This window comes from Ovis canadensis, chromosome 3, assembly GCF_042477335.2.
Source record: "Ovis canadensis isolate MfBH-ARS-UI-01 breed Bighorn chromosome 3, ARS-UI_OviCan_v2, whole genome shotgun sequence".
Taxonomy (NCBI): domain Eukaryota; kingdom Metazoa; phylum Chordata; class Mammalia; order Artiodactyla; family Bovidae; genus Ovis; species Ovis canadensis.
In genome coordinates, this window is record NC_091247.1 from 196103870 (window position 1) to 196128756 (window position 24887).

The 24887-nt window shown below is 35.5% G+C and overlaps 2 protein-coding genes across 7 annotated transcripts in view; one reads left to right on the forward strand and one right to left on the reverse strand.

Annotated features, from left to right (window-relative positions):
* The window catches only part of KRAS (KRAS proto-oncogene, GTPase), a 44388-nt gene extending 26958 nt beyond the window's left edge, over positions 1-17430 (forward strand). For 2 of the 5 annotated variants that reach the window (XM_069585543.1, XM_069585544.1), the window contains exons 5-6: positions 8045-8168; positions 12953-13038. In XM_069585543.1, the coding sequence (XP_069441644.1) occupies positions 8045-8164 (120 nt within the window). In that variant the 3' untranslated portion in view covers positions 8165-8168; positions 12953-13038. Of the gene's footprint in view, positions 1-8044; positions 8169-8378; positions 8380-12952 lie in introns of all 5 variants that reach the window. The other 3 variants (XM_069585547.1, XM_069585546.1, XM_069585545.1) reach the window with 3 other exon arrangements.
* A 351-nt stretch (positions 17431-17781) lies between these two features.
* ETFRF1 (electron transfer flavoprotein regulatory factor 1) lies at positions 17782-24877 on the reverse strand. 2 transcript variants are annotated; one of them, XM_069585548.1, is made up of 4 exons: positions 24754-24877; positions 24451-24605; positions 18769-18856; positions 17782-18694 (listed from the first exon to the last, which is right to left on the reverse strand). In XM_069585548.1, the coding sequence occupies exons 3-4, from the start codon at positions 18817-18819 to the stop codon at positions 18473-18475; spliced, it is 273 nt and encodes a 90-aa protein (XP_069441649.1). In that variant the 5' UTR covers positions 18820-18856; positions 24451-24605; positions 24754-24877; the 3' UTR covers positions 17782-18472. The 2 variants fall into 2 exon arrangements, with proteins under 2 accessions (XP_069441649.1, XP_069441650.1); XM_069585549.1 differs by having other exon boundaries at positions 24750-24850.
* Between the last annotated feature and the right edge of the window lie 10 nt (positions 24878-24887).

The window sequence follows — 24887 nt, forward strand, 5'->3', positions numbered from 1 at the left end:
CTTGGTAAATGTTCTGTAAAGGATATGAGAGGGCAGTCCTCATTCCAGTGTCCATGTGTTATTTTTGGCTTTGGTTTCTTTCCACATTGAACAGTTCAGCACATCTTATAGTTAGGATTCAAGAAATGTGGGAATTTTTTTTTTTTTTTACTGTTTTATTTTTAAAATTAAAAGGGAGACAAATTTTGAGTTTCCTATTTTTGAAGTGCTTTTAAGAATATTATGTCATATGTTTCTAGATTAAATGTTATGTGTTTGGAGAATTTTACTTTGCTAGAATATTCTTTCAGAGGATATATTTGTTTTTCAGGGAAGTTTTTATTAAGGCAGGAGAATATTTAGAAAGCAAATAGAAATTCTCAGTTATTCATTTACTGTGTTGTTCTGAAAAAACCACCACCACCAGATTGATCCTGAATTTTGTTTCAAAAATTATCTTTATTTTAAAAGTAACTTTTTCCCTAGGTAAAATTAATTGATATGATTTAACCTCTTTGTGTGAAATAAGAGTTTAACATATAGAATAAATAAATTCCTAGAAAGGAATATATAATGTTATGATGGAATACCGGTATGTTCCATACAAGGTGAACATTTGTTTGGGGCCTTGTCTGGTTATGGCCCGGAAAACCAGTCTCATGGTTTATCATGCTAGAAGTTAAGAAAATTGATGAAAACTCATTACATGGTTAAACTTATAAAAACATCTTCTAGATCTTTCACTGAATTTTGTAAAGGGATAAAAATTTTAAAAGTAAACCATTACTCAGCTAGTATATATATGTCTGCTTCCCTGGTGGAAGATTATATGTACCACTTTCTAGTTGTACGAATTTGGTACACAGTGAAAAAAAAAATTCTATTTTAAGTTTTCATTTGGAATTAAAAGCTGAATTACTGTAGTTTTTAACCATAATACAGGTTATCTCATTCTAAAACCTGATTTATAAGTTATAGAAATACTTGGTATATACATTACTTCATTTTACTTTGGAAGAATTAAGATTTTATTCATAGCATTCCCAAGTCCCAAAGACTAGGAAGAGGTTTGATTTTTATCATCTTTGTACTGGTCTTCTCTGACTAGAATCCTGGATTTCGGTTAGGAAGTACTCAGAAAGCATGATTATAACATTGTAACTTTTTCTCCCACTTTCATATGAACATTTTTCAGATATAAAGTTGAAGGATTCATATGAACATTTTTCAGATATAAAATTGAAGGATTTTTACTGAAAGCATTTGCAAACCTGCTACCTAGATTTTACCATTAACATTTTATTAACTTATATTATTTATAACTTTAAAAATAAATATTTTAGATTGGGAGACATATTAGTTTACATTGTACAAAGGAAAGAAAAAAGCCTAATAAGAGACTTTGCCTGATGTTGTAAAGGGCTGCAAATAAAGCTGTACTTCTCATACTTTAATATGCATAAGAATCAAGTGGGCTTCTTATTCAAATCCAGATTCTAATTCTGAATTAGAATTAGGGTCTAGGTTGGAAGCTGTGATTCTGCATTTTTAACAAGCTCTCGAGTGATGCTGACTTTGGTACCTGGACCACATCTGGAGTGGAAAGGTAATAAAGGACAGAAAAAGAAGTCCTGTTACTTCTGCAGTGTTACCCTCCACTCTTATTTGATATAAGAGCCTAAAATAGTTGTCTCTTTCCTTGTTGTATGGTTACTACCTCAGAAGTAATATTGATTCTTAGTGTTTGACATTAATACTTTAATACACCACAGCATTCATAACTAATCGGAAAACTACCTGGTTTCCTTTTAAAATAGATTTTTAGGTTTTATACTGGTTTTTGTGGAGGGAGGGGTAGGGAAGGTAATTAGGTATGTGATACCTAGTGGATTAACCTGAATTTGTTTTGTAGACATTTTTATGGATCATCGAATTAAAATATACAGTGATAAATTACAAAGAAATACTTGTACTTTATTCCTTAACCTTCTAGCCCTCAGCTTTTCTTATATTTATATCCTGTTTTATTGATCTGGTTATGTAATTTATGGTGCTAAACTACAACTTCGATATTTAGTTTCTGATCTTTGATTTCTGTATTATATGGACTTGTTGATTTGTCTCTCAAAAAGTTAATTCATTTCTTTCTGTTGAAATTAATTTGATATTTGCATGCTCTTAGAAGACTTGAATTAACTATTCCAAGTAATTGAGAAAATGAAATATGTAAATTTTTATAAATTTTAATTTACATCTCCAGTTTTTGTGAAAATTTGAAGCCCTATTTTCTGCAGAACATTTTGATATTCATCTCCTGTTACTTATTTATTATTTGAGCAAAATGAATATGCATATCCTCATTGTAGTTTATCAGCAGCTACTTGTTTAATGCCCTGTTTTGGTCTTGAGCATGAACTTAAAACACAAAACAAGAGAAAGTTGTATTCAAGTTAGTAGGAACAGGACATGCATTTAGAACTTTTATAGATAAAAGTCAGGGGCTGGCAAGCTTTTTCTGCAGAGGGTCAGATGATAAATACTTTAGGCTTTTGGGCCCCAAGTGATATCTGTTGCTTTTTTTTTTTTTTTCTTACAGCTCTTTAAAAATGCAAAAATCAGTCAGCTTGTGGGCAGTACAAAAATACAGGCTGTGGCTGCATTGGGCTTGTGGGTTGTACTGTGCTGATTGTTGGTTATCTAGGGAACTGTATTCTTTGACCAGATATGAGAAGTTAGGTCAGACTTTCAACTTAAATTTTATAGGCTAACATTAGTAATTTTAAAGTAAAATTTATATATTCTATGAAAGAGAAGTAGGAGTTTTACTCTAGTATTTTTAAGGTAAGGGTTGCAGCCTATATATTTTACCAACTTAATTAGTTTCTTATTTTAAAAAGCCCATTTTTATGGCTAAGATACAATTCTGTTATATTCTTATAAAATTATAGTTTTCAGCTATCATTTTAGTCCACATCTGAAAGGCCAAAGAAGTTTTTGTTTCTGCAGTTAGGCTGCGTCGGGTCCCTGTGTTCCAAGTGTATAATAAAGTCTGCTGTCTAGATGACATTTTTCTGGCCTCTTTGGGCAGTGCATGGCAGTGTTCACAAAGGCTGTTGAAACCAAATTGTTGACACCATGGTAATCAGCAGTGTGTTTTCCAGTCTGCTAAAATCAAAAGTGGGGAGCATTCAGGAAAATGGATGATAAAAGCAGAATTCTGAGTATCTGTTACTTCTGATTCAGCTTTTTTGCTTTCTGGAGGTCTCAATTTGAGCATAATGTGAAAATTTGTTTTATGAACTTAAAAATGTTTTAAATTAAAAAAATTTTTTTAATTAAAAATATTAATTTTCTGTTTTGTTGTTGTTAATTTCTAGATACATAAATTTAGTTGTTGGGAGACCTCCATTAAAGAAAGCTTATGATCAAACTGTTTTAACAAAGCAAAACAAACAAAAAATATTCTCATGTGCCACATTTCTCTGTTTAGCAGTAGTTGGGGTTGTGTACAAATGATTGATATTTTGAACTTTGCTTTTTATGAGTTCAGTTCAGTTCAGTCACTCAGTTGTGTCCGACTCTTTGTGACCCCATGAATCGCAGCACGCCAGGCCTCCCTGTCCATCACCATCTCCCGGAGTTCACTCAGACTCATGTCCATCGAGTCAGTGATGCCATCCAGCCATCTCATCCTCTGTCGTCCCCTTCTCCGCCTGCCCCCAGTCCCTCCCAGCATCAGAGTCTTTTCCAGTGAGTCAACTCTTTGCATGAGGTGGCCAAAGTACTGGAGTTTCAGCTTTAGCATCATTCCTTCCAAAGAAATCCCAGGGCTGATCTCCTTCAGAATGGACTGGTTGGATCTCCTTGCAGTCCAAGGGACTCTCAAGAGTCTTCTCCAACACCACAGTTCAAAAGCATCAATTCTTAGGCGCTCAGCCTTCTTCACACTCCAACTCTCACATCCGTACATGACTACTGGAAAAACCATAGCCTTGACTAGACAGACCTTAGTCGGCAAAGTAATGTCTCTGCTTTTGAATATATTATCTAGGTTGGTCATAACTTTTCTTCCAAGGAGTAACCGTCTTTTAATTTCATGGCTGCAGTCACCATCTGGAGTGATTTTGGAGCCCCCAAAAATAAAGTCAGCCACTGTTTCCACTGTTTCCCCATCTATTTGCCATGAAGTAATGGGACCAGATGCCATGATCTTCGTTTTCTGAATGTTGAGCTTTAAGCCAACTTTTTCACTTTCCACTTTCACTTTCATCAAGAGGCTTTTTAAAACTAGACAAAACAATTAACCGAGGACCTGCTGTGCACCAATGCATAGCATAGCCTCCGAAGCAGCTCAGTAGTTCCTGAGGTAGGTTATCGGTCAGCAAGGTTTCTTTCCAATTCAGTGATGCAGAGTTGCTTTTTAGAATACATCTTGTTCCTCCCATTGCTGTCCCCCAAGAAGGCTAGAAGAGGGGTGGCAGAGGATGAGATGGTTGGATGGCATCACTGACTCAATGGACATGAACTTGAGCAAACTCCAGGAGATAGTGAAGGGCAGGGGAGCCTGGTGTGCTGCAGTCCATGGGGTTGCAAAGAATTGGACAGAACTTAATGACTGAACAACAGCACAGGAAGGCTAGTATTCTTGCATCTGTCTACGGTTCAGGTATTTGAAGTGTTATTTCATTGAAAGAGTTTTGGCAGGTAGTAAACTGTTCAACTGGAACAAGTACTTGTTTAAAATTGAATTGGTTAGTGAAAGCTTTACAGGCATCAGGATACAGAATGATGTGGTTAACAGTTCTTTCTCCGGTACGGAAGTGCTGTATTTCCATAGTCTCCACAGGATGTTTTCAGATAATGACTGAGCTGAAAGTAATGTCAAATCTCTTGATTTAAGAAAATGTACAAATATATCTTTAAAAACTTATTTCAAATTTACATACATAGATACATGCACTTTTGCTCCTACAGTACGCACTTGTGTCTCAGTTGTTTAATCAGTAAGATCTGAAGATGAGTATTTTGTGGCAACAAGCCATAGTCTCAAGAATAAATCATTGTATGCCGGTTAAGACCTTAGCAACTAGCCATAGTAGGTATTAAACATCTGTTTTGGCTGTGCTTAATCTTTTAAAATTACCTACAAATTCTGGAATATGAAACCAGTGTTTTGTGCCAGTGGTTTAAGGTACATACAAGGATCAGTAATGTTCTCTTCATGTCAGTATGACTTTAAAGCATTTATTATCAAGAAATAAGTAATTAAGTCTGAGAAAATATGGTAAATAACAGATTCTTTAAAATCTAATTTAAATTTTCTATTAGTAAAGAAGAGAAATGAAAAAGTCATTCTGGAATAACTATTTCTTGGTGTTGTTAATTATCTTAGCCTCTGAGGTCCTGATACTGACTTCTTGGTGGCGGGTAGTATAGTTCTTTTTAATTATTGGCTTCCAACTCTCTCTCTGCATTGCTGGAAACAAAAATCATATATTCTGATATTGGTGATGGGATGTGCATACTTAAAAAGCAGACACATTCAAACTAGTTTTAGAAATAAATTACAATCAAAATTTGCTTCTGCTAAATTAGTAGAGCAACAAAACCCCGTTTTTTCCCTCCATCATAGAATATTTCAGTACTTCTACATTGACCTTATACCTTCTTTTTTAAACAGGAATGAGAGTTTTTATTCTTAAAAATGAGCTTTACTTGGTTTGTTTTATTTGTATATACATATATTTGAAATTTCTTGCATTAATTTTCAAATTGAAAAGAGAATCATTTGTGAAGATATCTTAAGTGTCAGCACAGGTTTTATATTTTATATGCATTACTAAAGCTCTTTTGATACCTTAATTATTTATATAATAATGAGAAGAGTAATTTCTTCTTCTCCTCTTGGACAGTAGTGATAAATACAAAATATTAAAAATTTTATATATGGGTACATGTGGCTGTCTCGTTTAAAGTACCAACATATTTAATGATATCAGAAAATAGTTGGAATTTTTATTTTGTAGTTGGCTTAGTTACCTAGTTGATTAAATTGATTTCATTAAAAGTATACAGATTTTTATATCACAAGTTGATAAAATAACTTCAGAGGTACATTTTAATATATAATTAACATTATTTAAATCCCTACTTAACTAAAACTTAATTTTATGAATTTTAAATTGAAGTTTTACTTCAAAGATAAATTACTGAGTTCCACTGAAGCAGTTCTTAATACATTCTAAAGATTTGTAAGCATTAATATTGCTATAAAAATTGAGATGCCCCTTTTCTTTTCCTTAACTGATGTAAGCAGTGGATGTGTGATGATGTATGTATGCTAAGGTTAAACTTTAGCTGTTGGTTTACTTAAGTTAATACTTAAATGGCTGATTCTCTGTGCTTGACTGAATTTAAAACTGCAAATCATATTTTTGGTACAAATTAGCTTTTTAGGTGCCGGGTCCATTTTGTCACATTTGGTTTTTGAAAGACTGGTGTTACCAATTGCAGAGACTTAATATGCCACTTCCCATAGTGAGTAATTCTATCTTAAAATTGAAAGAACAGATTAAGTTTAAAAAAATATATATGGTAAAATAAACCACCAACATTTTAAAAGCACATCTTTCTTTTAGAAGAATGGAACATATGTCTTTTAAGTTAATTTGTACCACATGTAAATTAATGCGTGCTTAAGTCACATCAGTCATATCTGACTCTTTGAGACCCCATGGACTGTAGCCTGCCAGGGTCCTCTGTCCACGGGATTCTCCAGGCCAGAAAACTGGAGTGGGTTGCCATTCCTTCTCCAGGGGATCTTCCCAGCCCAGGGATTGAACCCGTGTCTCTTACGTCTCCTGCATTGGTAGATGGATTCTTTACCATTACCATTAGTGCCGCCTGGGAAACCCTATGTAGGTTAATGTTTGTGTTAGTATTTCTTTTTGTTCTTAATATTCTTAATATTTTTGAGAATATACTTTAAAGAAAATTTTAAGATATTTTTAATATTTTAAGAAAATACTTTTAAGTATTCTTAATACTTTTAAGAAATTAATATTTCTTTTTTTAGATGTAAGCTTCTACTTTGGTGGTTACATTCTTCTGGACAAACTAACAGTACAGTTAATCTAAACATTTTGTCTTCTTGGCTACTGTCTAATTTTCTAGACTAGAAAAGACATAAAACATCTCCCTACGGGCATATATGATTGTGTTTGTTGTCGTAGCTTTCTCACCATAGCCTTAAGCAGAAGAAGTCCCCTTGGCTCCTTCGGAGTGTGTAAATTAGAAGATATAAAGCCAGGACATTGGGTATTGTTTTAAAAATTATTTTTTAAGACTTGTAGTACAGATACAAAATTATATTGCTACTATTTTGTATTTTTTAAACGATTAAAAATATTTTCATTTTATGGTAAATAGCCCTCATTTAGCATTTTTATTTAAATAGTGCAGTTCTTGATCCACAAAAGTCTCAGTCTCGGTTCCATTTGTGGGCTCTAGAAATTGACTGGACAGTTGCAATTGAAGATAGAACTTGTGATTCCAGTCTCTTGAACCAGCTATATTTTGAGGTGTTGTGTGCATGTTTGTGTGTGTGTGTTTAAACAAAGGTCTGACTATCCCTTTTGTACCATTTTTCTCCTCACTCCTGACTCAGAGCAGGGGTGGGGATCAGTGGTACAAAAATAACTTGTTTTCCCTAAGTCAGAGAAATAATTTAAATCTAACTTCAGTTTAGACTTTGATTAATTCTGTGACTAACAAACTAAAATGATTGCATTAATTGATATACAGGTACTAATAACACATGTACTTCCAAATTAAAAAAAAATTCTTATCCCATTACAAAACAAAACTTGACTTCAAAGAACAAATCACAATTTATGCCCTATTTTAATACTGAATCCCCAGTTCTATTCAAACAGTCTGATGTCTGTTTGAAAAAAGAAAATGCTCAAGTAAAGCTCAAACTTTCAAATTTCTTGCACATGGCTATCCCAATAAATTACTATTACCAATGAAACAGACTTTAAAGAAGTTGTGTTTTACAATGCAGAGAGTGGAGGATGCTTTTTATACATTGGTGAGAGAGATCCGACAATACAGATTGAAAAAAATCAGCAAAGAAGAAAAGACTCCTGGCTGTGTGAAAATTAAAAAATGCATTGTTATGTAATCTGGTAAGTTCAGCATATTAATTTTGGCAGAAAGCATATGTTTTTCATAGCTAACAAAGTAGCAACCACATGAGATCTACCTTGGTGTGGGATTCTAATTTGAAGTATTAAAAAAATAAACATGTAGTTTGCTTCCACAGTCAATACATTTTTTTTTAATCTAATGGGTATTAATTATAATTGAGGCAGATTTTGATGGCTATAGACTGTCAGGGTCTTGAGAGACAAAATATGCCGTATCATATAGCAGAGTTGAATGGCCCAGAAGGTGGGAAAGGATCACTCTTACAGAGTATGTTTTCTTTTGGACATTCCACAGGCAGGTACTTATTCTGTCTCTGCTCTCTTAATGTAGTGACATCAGCATCACTTCTTTACCCAAGTGAGAAACCTGGGAGTCTTGGGATGACTCCCTGCTTTTCATATCCAGTTGGAGGCAACCACAAATTTCTGTTATGATGTTACCCTCTAACTTCTTTTTACATTTATTTATTTTTGGCTGTGCTGGGTCTTCATTGCTGCACACAGGCTTTTCTCTATTTGCGGTGGGCAGGGGCTACTGTCCAGTCGCAGTGCATGGGCTTCTCATTGTCGTCGCTTCTCTTGTTGCAGAGCATGGGCTCTAGGGCACATGGGCTTCAGTACTTAATGCACGTGGGCTCAGTAGTTGCCACTGTTGGGCTCTAGAGCACAGGCTCGATAGCTGTGGCACCACGGGCTTAGTTGCTCCATGACATGTTGAATCTTCTGCATCAGGGATCAAAGCTCCATCTCCAGCACTGGCAGGCAGATTCTTTACCATTGAGCCACTAGGGAAGCCCACATTCTAACTTCATCACATCATTAGTTCAGACTTCTATCATTTCTTGCTGGGATTGTTGAAACCTCTTACTTGGTTTACCTTTTGCTGCCTTCATTCACAGTGCAACCAGAGAGATATACCTAAAAGGTTTCATAGAATATATATGGCTCCTTAACACCTTCCTTCCCCTCTCACCTTTGGTTTTATCTCTAAAAAACTCCTTGACTGAACTTTTTTTGTCCTCTTGTAAATCAGCACTATGTTATTTCTTACCTTCCCTTAAGTGTTGGCTGTTGCTCTTGTTTGGAATGCTACTGTTCTTACCCCCTAGTTTTACTAGTTAACATACTTTCATGCTTGTCTAATCTGTTCTCTAAGAATCTTCTTTAAACCACCAGTAGATTGGGCATAATGCCCTTCTTGTGTATTCCCAGTTTATTGCTCTTAACTGTTACACACTTTCTGTGTTAAAGTGACATAACCTATGTTTGATTCCTATACAGTAAGAATTTTAGAGAGCTAGAATCTCATATTTCTAATCTTTGTATGTCTGTGGCCTAATGAGGTTCCTGGCACACAGGAGCTGCCCAGCTGGATTTATTGAGTGGAATTTCTCAATTTCCTTTCTAGACCAACCCATATTAAACTTGGTTTTCCTTAGAAAATATTTCCCTCAATAGATGCCATAAAGTTCACGCCAAAGCTTAAGGTTTTGATGCATATTATTTGCAATATATAATGTTCTGGGAGAACATGAAATAAAATTGGAGGATATCATTTATTGTGCTGATTAAACTAAAGGTTGGTGTTCTTTGTATGACTCGAGGGTCTGAAATAATGTATCTCCAAAAATATACTTCGGAATAGTAGATTAAGTTCCAAAGATGATATGTGGTATGTTATGAACTAAACTCAGATGAAGAAACAAAGCAAAATTAATGACTGGCATTAATTTTTATTGATTTATGAACTCTTGATATTTTTTGAGCATCACTATACAAAATAATATTTAATTTAGAAGTTATAAAACCCAGCATTGGGATGCAATCTGAAAAGTAAAACTTCTGAAATAACAGCATTTATGACCAGAGTTAAGTGCTAGTCTTTTTTCTTCCTGCTCTGTTATTATTAGATGATTTTTAAAGTGGAACTATTCAGAATAAAATAAGCTTTATGCTTCAGTTTTTATTTGAAACAGATGACAGTGTATACTTTTCTAAAATCTCAAATTTGTGCTATTTCAGTGACTGTAGTGTAAATGTCAAATTGTTGGGCATGATGAATCTTTTTCAGTGATCATGAATAGCATTTTATATAAGGAAAAATTGTACTTGGTAATACCTAAATTTTTTAAATAAAGATATTTTACAAAATTAATTTGACAGTGATAAATATATGCAAATTAGTTTTTCTTAGTCCTAAAATGATGGGTTTGAACAAAATAACCCTAGTGGTATCCTGTTTTGTCTTCTTTACATGTATATGAGAATGATTAGTTCCCATGTGAAAAAAAGGCATCCATTGCCCTGTTTTGATCAATTTTAATATTTTACTAATCATTAAAATTAATAAGATTATATAGAAAGGAGAGTTCAGTCCAATATAAACTATTTGTCAGAATCTTAGAAGAAGGTAATGTAATCAAATTCTCCCTTCATTGTCTCCTAAATGATTATATATTGTTTTCACCTTAGGGTGTGTCTCCTCTGTATCTGTCTCATGGTTTTTCATTTTGTCTGCTTGAACACATTGATGTTTTTCGTCATTATAAAAACTGTTGAAGTAGACTACATAAGGATGTGTGATCGAAGGGAATTTGTGAAAGGTGAGGGAGTTAGAATAGATCCTCTCTTAAGATTCCATCCCGTTCTAATAGTTTATGTTTATAAACTAGTCAGGGTTGGTATTGTTTATAAGGCAGTAATTATTCTTTATTGTGTCATTGGAAGTTTTTTGCTCTTTATGTGTTAACATGAAGGTTTATATAAATGAAGCCTTGTTTGTATTGCTGATGAACTGTCCACCTACTTTTCCTCTCTCCTGTGGGTGAAGCAGAAGCATAGGTTGTATCAGAAATGGTATCAGTAAGTGGGGAACATCAAGTGAAGTTTGGGGGCTTCACTGGGAACTTCTACTCACTAGTGTTCAAATCAATAATGCTGGGTTTTATACCACTACTACTGTTTAAATGTGAGCAAGCCTTTCATTCCCACTCTGTTTAATTCTTTAAAAACATTGGTAATACTTTTATAAATTTTAGATAAAATGTGAAAATCAGTTAAATGTAACTTGCATGGAAATGCCCAGAATTAATTGTTATTGAAATATTGATTGTAGAAGATCTTAGTAATGCATACAAGAGAATTATCTGTTAAATTTTCAGTTATTTTCAAAATAAAATAATGAATGTGTTTCTGTTCATATTCGACAGAAGTGGTTAAAATGAGTAAAAAGCCAATTTTTGTTATTCTTGAAGTGGCTTGATTTATACAACTTTGTTGTGTATTTGTTCCTGAGACTCCCTCTAGTGTCTAGGTTTGAAAACATCATCAAGTTAACAGGCATTTGATGACAGTTACTGGGGCTTCCCTGGTAGCTCAGCTGGTAAAGAATCCACCTGCAATGCAGGAGACCCTGGTTTGATTCTTGAGTCAGGAAGATGCCCTGGAGAAGGGATAGCCTACCCAACTACAGTATTCTTGGGCTTCCCTGGTTGCTCAGACGGTAAAGAATCCACCCGCAATGCAGCAGACCTGGGTTCAATCCCTAGATAAGGAAGATCCCCTGAAGGAGGGCATGGCAACCCACTTCAGTATTCTTGCCTGGAGAATCCCCATGACAGAGGAGGAGCCTGGCGGGCTACAGTTCATGGGGTTGCAGTCAAGACCTGACTGAGTGACTAAGCACAGCACAGTACTCTTCAGTTGAACAGATTTTAAAATACATATTTTAAATACAAGATCGTGTTTTTTCTTTAATTTTTATTTTGCTTGTATGTTTAATTTGCTTTTAATAGAGGTAGGGTAAGAATAGACTTAGGTGTAGATCTTGTACCATTCAGGATTGCAGGGTTAAAATCAGCTGTCCTATTACCAGTTTGAGTGGTATTTTTCATGTTCTGTATGAATGACTAGGGTGAAAATTATTTTGACTCAAAATCACTTTCAGCCATCAGTGATTTGGGTACCTTACTTTGATCAAAACAAGATTACCAAAATGACCAAATGGCAGTTTCTTTGAAGATAACAGCATCTGACTATATGACAAACTTCTGAATACTTCATATGCTAAACAGATATTAAAAGTATAATGAAACATCTCCAAATCAGTGGACTTCACCACCATTTAAATGATCTAGCTCATTTCTCCAATAGAAGCATTACATTTTTCAGAGTAGCGTGTCTTGTGGTCATTTTAAATTTTCTTCTCACAAGTATGTGAATTAAAACTAATGCCTTAATAAAACCGAAAGTAATATATTCTGATACTCTATACTTCATGATAATCCATTTAGATTTAAATAATATTGAACCAGAGCTCAAATATAGTGAAATAATTATAAAAGTAGTATATACTGGCATGGCTTATATGAAATGTCTAGAAACTCAGGGATAATTAAGTATAAGTATATATTCACATATATACACAAATACATTTGGATTTTGGTGACAGAGATATGCCAGTATGGAAAAACTGGTAGCAAATTAAGTTCTCAGGAAGTCATGTGTTAATACCTAAGTGTATGTAGGATTCTTTGCCATTGATTTCGTTGCCTTTTGTGAAAATCAGTGTTCCTATAATGTTACCAAAATATCCTTGAAGACACTTAGGAATCCTGAAAAATCTGATATATATATGTCTAAAGAGAAATGTTAAGTATTCTTATTCTTTCTCAGTATTTCCACTAGTAATACATCCTTTCTGTTTTCTGTATACCTCAAACTATCATATATATTCATGTTTTAATACTTGTTATATGTTTCAGGGTGTTGACGATGCCTTCTATACATTAGTTCGAGAAATTCGAAAACATAAAGAAAAGATGAGCAAAGATGGTAAAAAGAAGAAAAAGAAGTCAAAGACAAAGTGTATAATTATGTAAATACAATTTGTACTTTTTTCTTAAGGCATACTTAAGTAAAAGTGGTAATTTTTGTATATTACACTAAATTATTAGCATTTGTTTTAGCATTATCTGAGTTTCTTTCTGCTCCATCCATACTGTTAGCTTTTATCTTGAATGCCTATTTTTAAATGACAGTGGAAACTTTTTTCCTCCAAGTGCCAGTATTCCCTGCGTTTTGGATTTGAACTAGCAATGCCTGTGAAAAAGAAACTGAACACCCGAGATTTCCGTCTTGAGGTTTTTGGTGCATGCAGTTGATTACTTCCTATTTTTCTTATCAATTGTGAACTTTAGTGTGAAACAAATTAATGAGGCTTTCAAATCATCCCTATTGTATTGTTTTATCTAGTCACACACATGGATTAATTACTAATTATAACTTCAGTTGAGATTTCATGATTGGTTTTACTGAAACATCGAGGGAACATGAATTTATGGGCTTCCTGTAGTTTCATCTTGTAGGTATCATTGTCCTATAGTTTCAGTTACCCTTAATGAATGTAAAGTTACACTGTTCACAAAGGTTTTCTTCTTTCCACTGCTATTTGTCAAATGGTCACGTTCCCCAAAATACTATATTTTTTCTATAAAAAGGGAAAAAATGGAAAAAAATATAAGGCAATTGAAAATATTAAAAGGCCACTTACTTTCCACATTAGGTAAATTCTTATAATGCTCTGAATAGCTTTTTATGTTAAGGCAGACCCAGTAGGTATTGAGGATTAGAACAAGCATTTTGGGACTATATTTACATGCTTTAAATTTTTGTAATAATTAAAAAATTTTAACATGTACAAAGAATTCTCATAGGAATTACATACAGTCTCCCTGTGTCAGATTGCTCTTTCTTAGTATAAATCTTTTTCTTGAACTTCAATCTTTGAAAGTAGTTTTAATTCTACTGGTAGTGATGTAAAAGATTATTTGGGCCAGTTAGCTTGGTAGGTGTTACAGAGACCAGGGTGGCAAAGCTGGGCCTTGTGTGAACCTTTAAGCTACATGGAGAGTTTCACAGTGTGGACTGCATCCCTGTGGTCTTCCATTGTTGCCATGCCTTGGTTGGTCAAAAACAGGGACTTGCAGCGAGATTGAATAGCTCAGCAAGGTACATTCTCATTATGTCGTAGTCCTGCTCAGGAACATCACTTTTTTAAAACAAAAAAAAACAAAAAAAACAGAACTTAAAAAAAAAAACCACATTATTTTAAATGAGATTTTAGGTGAGGTGGCAAGATTTTAGTTTTTTTTAAACGTTGAAATGAAAAAATGTCAAAATCTTGAGTATTGGCTAGTTCTCTTTAACGCTGGCTAAAGTAACATTTCGTAAACACTTCAGTACAGTCTGGCCCATTATTAAGAATATCTAATGCTTATACAGTAGATAAAGTAATGCTAACAAAATGATTCTTTGAATGAATTTAAAATGTTAACTTATTTTAAAATATTTGAACTGAGATAGTGTGTTGAGGTGAAAGTATCACTGGAGAAGGAGGAAGTTGACTTAGATTCTAAGTTATGTGTCTTTGATTTTGGACAAATCACTTACTAGCCATTTCTTCATTTTTAAAGAAGTCATCTCAAAGGCTGTATCTAGCTTTATAACTATGTGATTTACATTCAGTTTACATAAGGATATACCTATTTGTCAGTCTCAGCACCATCTGTAACTTTTTACTTGTGTTATCATCTTCAGTGCCAGTCTTAGGCAAAATTGTGCAAGAGGTGAAGTTTATTTTTAAATATCGTTCTCTGCTTCCAGGACTTTTTCCATATTAGTGTTGTCTTGCCTGCCTACCTTACCCTTCTCTATGTCCCATGACTTGATGTTTTTTCTTATAATATTTCTCATTTCTCTGATCTCAAGATTTATTGCTGCTTTGGATATCTCCATGATGGCCTCCCATCAAATCATATCAAAATGTCTTATATTGTAAAATTCCTCAGGCTTAACATAATCTGACAGAAACTATAATGGGATTTGACCTAATAGCTAATTTTCAGGTTGTGGCTGTAGCAATTTAATTTTGATCCTCTGAACATCATCTCTTTGCTGCCTGGTCTATCAGTGATAAAGCAGGAGTTTTCATACCTGCTATGAATAGTTAGAACCCTATCCTGTGAAAGGAGAATTTAATAAAAGTAGTGCTGAGAGAATTCCTTATGTAATTTACTAGGACTAGCTCTGCTAATAGTGATACATTCCATTGTTTTAAAAACTAAAATCCTACCGTGAAAGATACTTTCAAATTTAATTCATGTCTTAACTTCTTTAGCAGAAGTCATTTATTCACAGATATTTGAGTGCCTGCTAGATGCCAGGCACTGCCCAAGGCACTGGGGATATTAAGAGTACCCAAACACGGGACATAAGGCCTGTCCTTAAGTAGTGTTTATATTCTAGAGGGTCTATATATCAGTGAGGCATCTGACACATGACCCAGATACAACATAATGCATATTGTAATTCTGCAGAAAAATGATTTGGTCTCTAAGCTTAGTTTCTTCCAGTTCTAAAATAATTGTTTTGCTCTTATTCCAATGTAGCTGTTTAGTCAAGCTCTTTTTTAATTAAATCAGTTTACTTCAATGTTTTAAAGGAGTAAATTTGATTATTTTTTTAAATTTGGCATAATTATGTGATTCTATTGAGACAGTTATAGTACAAATTAAGTTGTATGTCAGATAATGTTAAAATCCCCCTGTGTGTAGTATGGTCTCTTTGTATAAGTAATTATAATAGATGTTAAAAATTAAATATTGAATTCTAAAAGTTGTTTCTTCTGGGTAAAAATAAACAGATGCCTGAGCTAATTCACAGAAAAGGAAATGTCTGTGTAAAAATCAATACGGTTTCTGAGATGCTATATTAAACTACAGGCTTTTGGAACATTAGGTAGGGAGTTAAGACTTGCTTTAGTACCTCCTCTTGTTTCTAAACAAGAGAAAGAAATGGCCATACTTCAGGAATTGCAGTGTATAACTGAGATGATTTTTAGGACTCTTGAATTTTTGATGTAGCTGGGCAACTTTTTTATGGCAGTGGTAATTATCCTTTATTATGTGAATTTTGAATGGTTTAATAAACTGTTTGTTTTTGTAGAGATTTTAAAAGGGGAGAGATAATCCTAGAAATAACATAAATGTTATCTAATTACAGCCTTAAAGATAAAAATCCTTGTTGAAGTTGAAAAAAATTGCTAAATTACATAGTTTTAGACATTAACGATTGTGGAAGAATGTAGCAGAAGTATGTAGTAAAATTTGAGTATCTCCACTTAGGAATTCTAGGCTCTATTTTAACTGAGTCACACTGCATAGGAATTAGAATCTAACTTTTATAGGTTATCAAAATCTTGGCCACCATTGCACAATTTTGTCCTAAAATATATGGAAACTTTGTGAGGCATGTTAAGTTGCAGTTTGCACAAGTTCATCTCATTTGTATTCCAGTGATTTTTTTTTTCTAACCATTTTTCCTAAACATATACACATTTAGGTTTCTTTGTAGGCAGTAAAAACAACCTGCCCTTTCCATCTGTCAAAAAGTAATAATTTATTATTTTGTATTAATGATTTTTAACAACCCATTAGTAACTTTAAAGCTGAATTTATATTTAATAACTTTGTTGTTGATATTGGGTAGCATGAAGTCTGCATTGAGAAATTGAACAGCATATAACCGGTAGCTGTAAATTCCTTCAGAAAATGAAATTTCTTTCTTTCTAGAGATATATTCACATCAGTTCCTAAAGATGAGTCATAACTAGTAATACTTGTTTCAATAGTTTTAAGTGCCTGTTTGGGATGATAATAGGCAATTTTAGATGAATTTATGAAAAAAAAGTTATTACCTGCAGAAATGTCAATTATAGACGGTCCCCTTCCCTGTAGAGCTAAATGGGTTATGTAATGTTTTCTTCAAAAGTTTCCAATTCCACTGTCCTGTGTTTTCATGTTGAAAATACTTTTGCAGTTTTCCTTTGAGTGCCAATTTCTTACTAGTACTCTTTCTTAATGTAACATGTTTACCTGGAATGTCCTTTCCCTATTTTTGTATAGTGTGAACTGAAACATGCACATTTTGTACATTGTGCTTTCTTTGTGTGGGACATATGCAGTGTGATCCAGTTGTTTTCCATCGTTCGGTTGCGCTGACCTAGGAATGTTGGTCATATCAAACATTAAATTTAAAATGACCACTCTTTTAATTAAAATTAACTTTTAAATGTTTATAGGAGTATGTGCTGTGAAGTGATCTGAAATTTGTAATATTTTTGTCATGAACTGTACTGCTCCTAATTATTGTAATGTAATAAAAATAGTTATGGTGACTATCATAGTGTGTACTTTTTTTTTTTGGCTGTGCTGCACGACTTGTGGGATCTTAGTTCCTTGACCCCGACCTGGGTCCACAGCAGTGAAAGTGCCAACTCCTAACCACTGGATTGCCAGGCAAATTTGAAACATTATCCCCACAAATGATACAGGATAGTTGATAAGCAACAGACACTATAGTATATTAGTATATCTTTTCTTTAGCTTATGAGCTAGATGTTTTTTATTTGTGTAAGGTGCTGTGAACATTGTGTAAGAGTTTAAGTGTTTGCTTAAAACCATGTTAGGATTAGGTCCTATATTAACTCATTTAGAAGTGGATGCAAACCAAATCTGCCTTTATGACAAAAGAATAGAATAACATAAATCATTACTTTTTATTGAAGAAGGTAATTGGTATACAACAGGTGATTTAAGGCCCAAAGGCATCCAATTGCAAAATTAATACTGGAAATAAATAATTAAATAGGCATATTATGTAATCCCAGTCACTGGTAGGCTGTTTCAGGTTCTTAACTCTATACATATTAGTTCTACTAACTGCACTTAAATCATTACCAGATGCTACTTCTTTTGCAGTGAACACTGGATATGTGCTGTTAACATTTCAAATGGGGTAAAAAATGAGCTCCTTTAAAAGTTAAGGGAAATAAACTTGCAAGAAATTATTCTGCTGAAGTGTACATTAAACGGCATTCACTTCTCAGTAAAATGCAGAAATGGGCTAAGAATAATTGGCAAATTTTTCATTAAAACTTAAGTACATTATATTTTCATTCAAAATTGGGTGCTCATCAATTTTTAATAAGTAGGCAACATTATATAGCTAAATTACTATAAAATTGACATTTAACATTAGTTGTTATATAAAAATAGAGCATAAAGGTTGCTGATAAAGCAATAGAAGTTGAAACCTGTGTTAGTTTAGTAAGGCGGCTCAGGTATTTTTAACACAAATATATCTTGACATTTTAAAGTTATTTTTGTCATAGCTGGTACATAAACAGCTGGCACTGATCTTCAGTCAAATGATAGTAATACTGATCATTTAGTTTTGTTGGTATCTGAATAATAGCGTTGTTTCATAGCTCTGTATTTCCTAAGGAAGTATAATGCTTCTAGTTCTTTCATTACAAATTTGCCCTGTTCAATAAGTTCTTTGATCTTCTCTGGGTCCTTCACATCTTTGTTTTTAAGGAAAACATTCTTCAGACGCCTTTTGAAATAGTCTGCTCCTTTTGGATAGTCTCGTCCAAGATACAGCAGCTTAAAAAAGAAAGATTATGTATTTCTAAACAACCTATGTCATATAACATTTACAAAACTGGCAATATACTTACATTCTTATAAAGATTCAATACTTCTCCTCTTAAAGAATTGGCCATTTTCATTTATCATGGAAAATATCCACTTTTATATGTAATATACCTAAAGAAAAAGAAAAATTTTTACAAATAACTGCATTGTAGTCTTGAAAAAGATTTTACCCACTGGTAAACTGGTACCCTTTTTTTTTTTGCCATTCAATAAAAGTTGACTGCACTTTTATGTTCCAGGCCGTGAGATGCAGCTGTGAACGTGTCAGGTAAGATAGCTGCTATCACAGAATTAGCCTCTCCTGAGGGACATTATGAATTGTGGTAAGCTGTGTGAAGGAAACAGAACAGTTAGAGAAAGCAGATCATTATAGCTAGATAAGCAGGTGGACCTCCTCTTACAGAGCGGAATGAATTAGAAGTAGATTTGGAATCCCAGCTGAGTGTTGTACAGGTTGCTTAATCTTTCCGAGCCTCTTTTCTTGTCAGGGGGAACTGTCTGCCCTGCTCTCAAGGCAAGGCTCGAACTGTTTGCAGGACACTGGGAAGAGGCCTGACCAAATCAAGCGTGCCCTCCTAAGAAAGGCTAAAGAGTAGGACAAACAGGTGTGAGAGTCAGGCAGGTTCACAGCTAATGGCAAATGGGCAGGAGGATCAGTGAAGAGACCAAGTGAAGAACCCATAAAGGAGGTACGTGAGGAGCAGGCAACATCCAGTGGGATAGATAAGCTTAATCTTCATGTGTCCTTTGTGCTGCTAGTGAGAGGCACCATCACAGCCTAAACATAGAAAATAATTCCCAATACTTGTGATGGTTGTGGGGGTTAACTCCTAAAATTCATACATGATAAACATTTAGTTTGTGATAGGCCCCAAATGAATGTCAATGCCATTTATAACCTTAAAATTTCATAATGCCCATTTGCCCATTAATCTAAAATAACATACCTTTTTATATCCCTCATTAACAAATTTTTATTTTAAAATAATTTCATTCAATCTTTCAGAAAAGCTGCAACTCAGTACTAATAACTTTTTTCCCTGAACTATTTGAGGATCAGTTGCTAACATGATACCAAATCAGCCTGAATACTTTGCAGTGCCATCCAAAAGAAATACAGTGCAGGCCACCCATGTAACTTTTGATAGTCCTTATTAAAAAATAAAACAGCTCTAACTATTTTAATAATGTATCATTTTTATCCAAAATATTTTAAGAAGTGTTATGCCAGACATGTTTATAAGTACCAGTGGCTTAGTTGCTACCATACTGGACAACAGTTTGAGGTACTTTCTATGAACAAGGACGTTTTCTTACAGCACAAAACCACCATCAGAATCAGGAAATTAACAAGCACTGCTATATTACTACCATTGAATCCACAACCCCGAGTTTTGCCCTTTGTAGCGAAAGAATCCAATCTACACTGATTACACATTGCATTTAATTTCCATGTCTCTAGCCTTCAATCTGAAAAAATTCCTTTGAGTTTCCTTGATTTTCATAAACTTGACATCTGTGAGGATCACAGGCCATTAATTTTGTAGAAATATGTCTTGTTTTGATGTTAATTTATGGCTAGATTCAGCTTACATAGTTTGGGCAGAAACATTAGACATGCCTTACTGCATTGCATTCTATTATGTGGACATAATTCTAGTCTGTTCCATCATGGCTGAGATTAGTTTTGATCACTTGGTTAAGGTGGTGTTTGTCAGGACTCTCCACAGTTACTTTTTTTTCCTTTGAAGTTAGCATTTTGTGGGAGGTACTGTGAGACATAAGTATATGCCATCCAGAAAAACCTTTCATCTTGCAAAAACATTAAAAGTAACAGAGCTTGTGGGGGTGGTGGGGATGGGGGGGTAGTTTGAGACATACCACTCAAATCCTCTGCAGCTGTAAACAGAGCACCAATTAAAACATAAATTGGTACCTGGAGAGCTGATCTGAGCCACTCAGATTGCTCTCAGCATTGCTGGAGGATACCACAGAGACAGATGAAGTTTACGAGTAGGAGTAGAGGGCTGGAGACCAGGAAGGGATCACAGGAGACAGGAGGAAATCCCTGGGGATGATGGTTTTATCATCATGCTTGTGAGGTTTCATAGGTGTAGGTATGAGTCAAATTTATCAAATTGTATTTATACTTAACAAGTGTAGCTTTTGTGTGTCAATTACACGTTAGTAAAACTGTTTAAAAGTAGTGTAGACATGCTGGCAGAATGCTAAGAGTAGGGCTGGGAGATACTGAAGTGCACGTGAAAGTAGACATCTAAACCACAAGGCTGGTCAGTAGGGGATTCAACCTGTAACCAGGTCAACAGTTGTATACCTCTCTGGGAGGAAGCCCTTTTTTTTTTTTTTTTTTTTTCACAAATATACTTGAAAAGCTGCTGCCAGTATAGCAACTAAGTGAAGACCTTTTCTTGCTGAAGTTTATAGATCTGCTTCTGTGGCTTTTCTTTCTTAGGAAAAAAAAATATAGGAGCCAACACTGCTTACATATTAATAATTGTCTGCATCCCCTATTTACTAGTGATTTATGAGTTCACAGTGACAAGTATACAATGTATCAGAACATCAGAGTTCATTAATATTAACTTTCTTGTTTTCCTCCAAAGTGCTATTTTTCTGCTTTTGTGTTATCACTTGAACTTTCCTACATAAATGGTAGTCCTTTTTAAAAAAAAAAAAAAAACAACCTTTAGAAGATCTGCTTAGAGGTTGCAGCTTAGAGACTTTGGGGCTTCACTGCTACTGCTGCTGCTAAGTCGCTTCAGTCGTGTCCGACTGTGTGTGACCCCATAGACAGCAGCCCACCAGGCTCCCCTGTCCCTGGGATTCTCCAGGCAAGAACACTGGAGTGGCTTGCCACTTCCTTCTCCACTGCATGAAAGTGAAAAGTGAAAGTGAAGTCGCTCAGCCGTGTCCGACTTTTAGCGACCCCATGGACTGCAGCCTACCAGGCTCCTCCATCCATGGGATTTTCCAGGCAAAAGTACTGGAGTGGATTGCCATTGTCTTCTCCAGGGCTTCACTGAGGGTGATCTAATTGGGCCCTTTATTGGGGAACCTCTGATGTTATCATCTTAGTCTGTTCCTCCGGGGCTGGTCAGATTCCCCAGTTAAGAGTCTTCCAGTCTTCTGAGGATTTACTAAATTAAGAAGTGGAAAACGACTCAGGGCCTTGCATTCAGCATCATGTGTACTCAAATGCACCTAACCTGCTCCCAGTGTGATTCGCACTGAGGACACCTCCACACCATAGATTATTGATTCTGTCCAGAAATAAACCTCTAGTCTTCTGAGAGTGAGGCATGCACTTAGAGGTGTTTCTCAAATAGCTTTCACTTCATCCTCTTTGATTTACTTCATTCTTCATTTCCAACTCCAATGGCCCTGTTGCAGGGCCTTTTTGAGAATTATGCAGTATAAATTGGGCTTTGCAAGTGTGCTAGGTGACAGTCATCTGTCTTGCAGCTTCCAAAGTTTTACTGTTGTCATCTCCTCCTCTATTAGTCTAATTTACTTTTTAAATGGCTTACTAAAGATTTAGTGCTTTCAGGAGTGAAATTAGATGGGGCTATCTAACCAGGTACAGCACCAACTAATTCCATTTTTAAAACTTTTTTTCTGAGAGCCATTTTTTGTGTGTTTTAATCTTACTGAAAATGACACTTAAGGAAGAACCTTCTGCTTTTAAAATAATTGTAAATTAAATCTACATTAGATGTAATTTCAAATCAGAAATTACAGTCTGTTTAATTCCTGGCAAAGAGCATAGCTCTATTTAATTCATAATTTGTAAAAGCTTTTAGAAATGTGGCTTAAATTATCTTTAGCTGTTTTTTTTTAACAAATTATGCATAAAAAAGGACCTGCCAGGCAAAAAAGTAGCTGCTGTGACCGAGATAACTTTGTCCCATTCCTTGATATATTAATTTTTATGAGTTAAGGAAATGTTTTATTACTGCATACTGATCTTCAGGCATTTAAGTTTACTATAGCCTTTAGGAGAAACAGGTTTCCTTGGGTGAACTGGTGAACAATTTAAATGCAGCAGGGAGCTGGGGCTGCTCCTTAACCCTGCATAAAGTCATGGAAGTTACTGTTTTTATAAAGAGCCAAATGAGAGTTAGGGACTGAGAAGTTCCCTATCATTCTAAGAAACCTGGATGGAGGTGGGCATACAATCCACATTGATAGCTCTTTCCCAGTGACTTGTGGGCCAAGACTTAACCAACTCCAGTATCAGGTTAAGTGAGAAAGCAATGGTACCCAACTTCAGTATTCTCGTCTGGGAAATCCCAGGGACAAAGGAGCGTGGGGGGCTACAGTCCATGGGGTTGTGAAAGAGTAAGACATGACTTAGTGACCAACAACATCATGGTGCCCAAAGCTATTACTGATCACTCTTCCCCATGAAGTTCAGATTTGACTCAGATGGAGCACATTTCCCCAAAGTAGTTAAGCCCAAAAAGCTTCACACTAAAATTTATCCCAACACACTTGCCAGCACCAAAGGATATGTAATCCAAGAGGCAGGTGGCAAGAGATTTTGCCCCCAAAGCTGGTATGTTGCTTGGTTGAGGCCTACCTAGAAGCCAGATTATAAAAGTGAGTTGGAAGATGGTCATGTACATTCAGAGGGGCTAGGAACTGCACCTGTCTGGAGGTAAAAGTGAACAGAGGAAATGGGTCTTCTTATTCATGCAGGTTGTAAGACTAGTAGAGAACTAAGTAAGCCCACTGGTATAATCTCATAGCAGAGCAGTCCCCTAGAACACAGTCCAGCATGTTCTAACACATCCATAGCAAATCCTCCTCCCTGGGGGGAATTTGGTGGAAGGAGAACTGGAGCAAGTCTCTCCCCTGAAATCCCACGATATCAAAATTATTTGTGATTACCATTCACACTTCCTTACTCCCATCAGAGCTGACTGAAGTTCTGTAATCATACACATTAGTTTGACTGAAAAACGTAAAAGCTTAGTTCCATACCAGCTTTGGAACTGTATATCAAGTCAACATTAAGACGTTTTTAATCTTGCTACCAGGGATGTGAAGGTGAAATGTCATAGCTATGAAGCAATTTGGATTTCTGTGGGAGAATAACTTTAACCTATAACGACTAGCTCAGTCAGAAATACTTATTTAATAATACCTTTGGTCAATGAAATTGCAAGAGAGACTGGGTTGTGTGGACATAAAATTACAATCAGAGATGAAAAATGGTGGCAAGAATTTTAAAGCATTTCATGTCTTGTCAGGCTAAAATGGGGTTTAAGCCTAAACGGGGTTTAGATCTAAATTCATACGGAATTCAGATACGCTTTGGAAGGTTAATGTCTCAGTCTCTTAATTTCTTCTAGTTTTCCTGTTGGTCTAAGCTGCCAGAGTTTCTTCATGTTGGTAGACCGACATTCGAAGGGTTGTGCTACCGGTTAGTACACTGTGACCTTGACTCTGGGCACAGAATTTAGCGCGTCTTGCTGGGTCTCTGAGACCTCCACCAGTTACCCAGGAACTGCTTCAAATTAGTTCCAGTTCTTGCTTAGAGCGCCTCTTAAAAAAAAAACCAAAAAACAAACCCCCAAAACAGCATATACCTTGATGGCTCAGGAAATAAACAAACAGGTGCAAGGAGAATAATCTGAAGGTCATTTAAAAATAAACAACCCTCTAGGAGCCAATTTATTTACCTCTTTTTCTAAACTGCCAATTGAGCCCAGCCCCACGCTGGTCTAAGCGGTGGCGGCCCAGGAAGCCGACCCGGTGTCAGCCACTTGACCCAGTCGCGTAGTCGGCGGCCCCCTTCCTTCTCGAAATCCGCAAAGAAAGATTCGCCCCAGCAAATCTAGGGAAACAGGGAGAGGGGCCGTCAACGTCGGACGACGCACATAAGCCCTTTTCCTACACCTGCTGGTCCTCTCCCAGAGGATACCGCCTCCAGACTCAAGCATCCGGAAAACAAAATAAGACGCCCCGGCGCGGCACTCACGCACTTTCCGGCACGCCGCAGCCGTAAACGCAGCCCTCAGCTCCAACGCCGGAGGCTGTCGACCAAGGCGGGCGGCAGGCTGTAGTGGGGCGGAGCAACCTGTCAGGGAAGTGGGTAGGGCACCGTCCGGAAAAACCC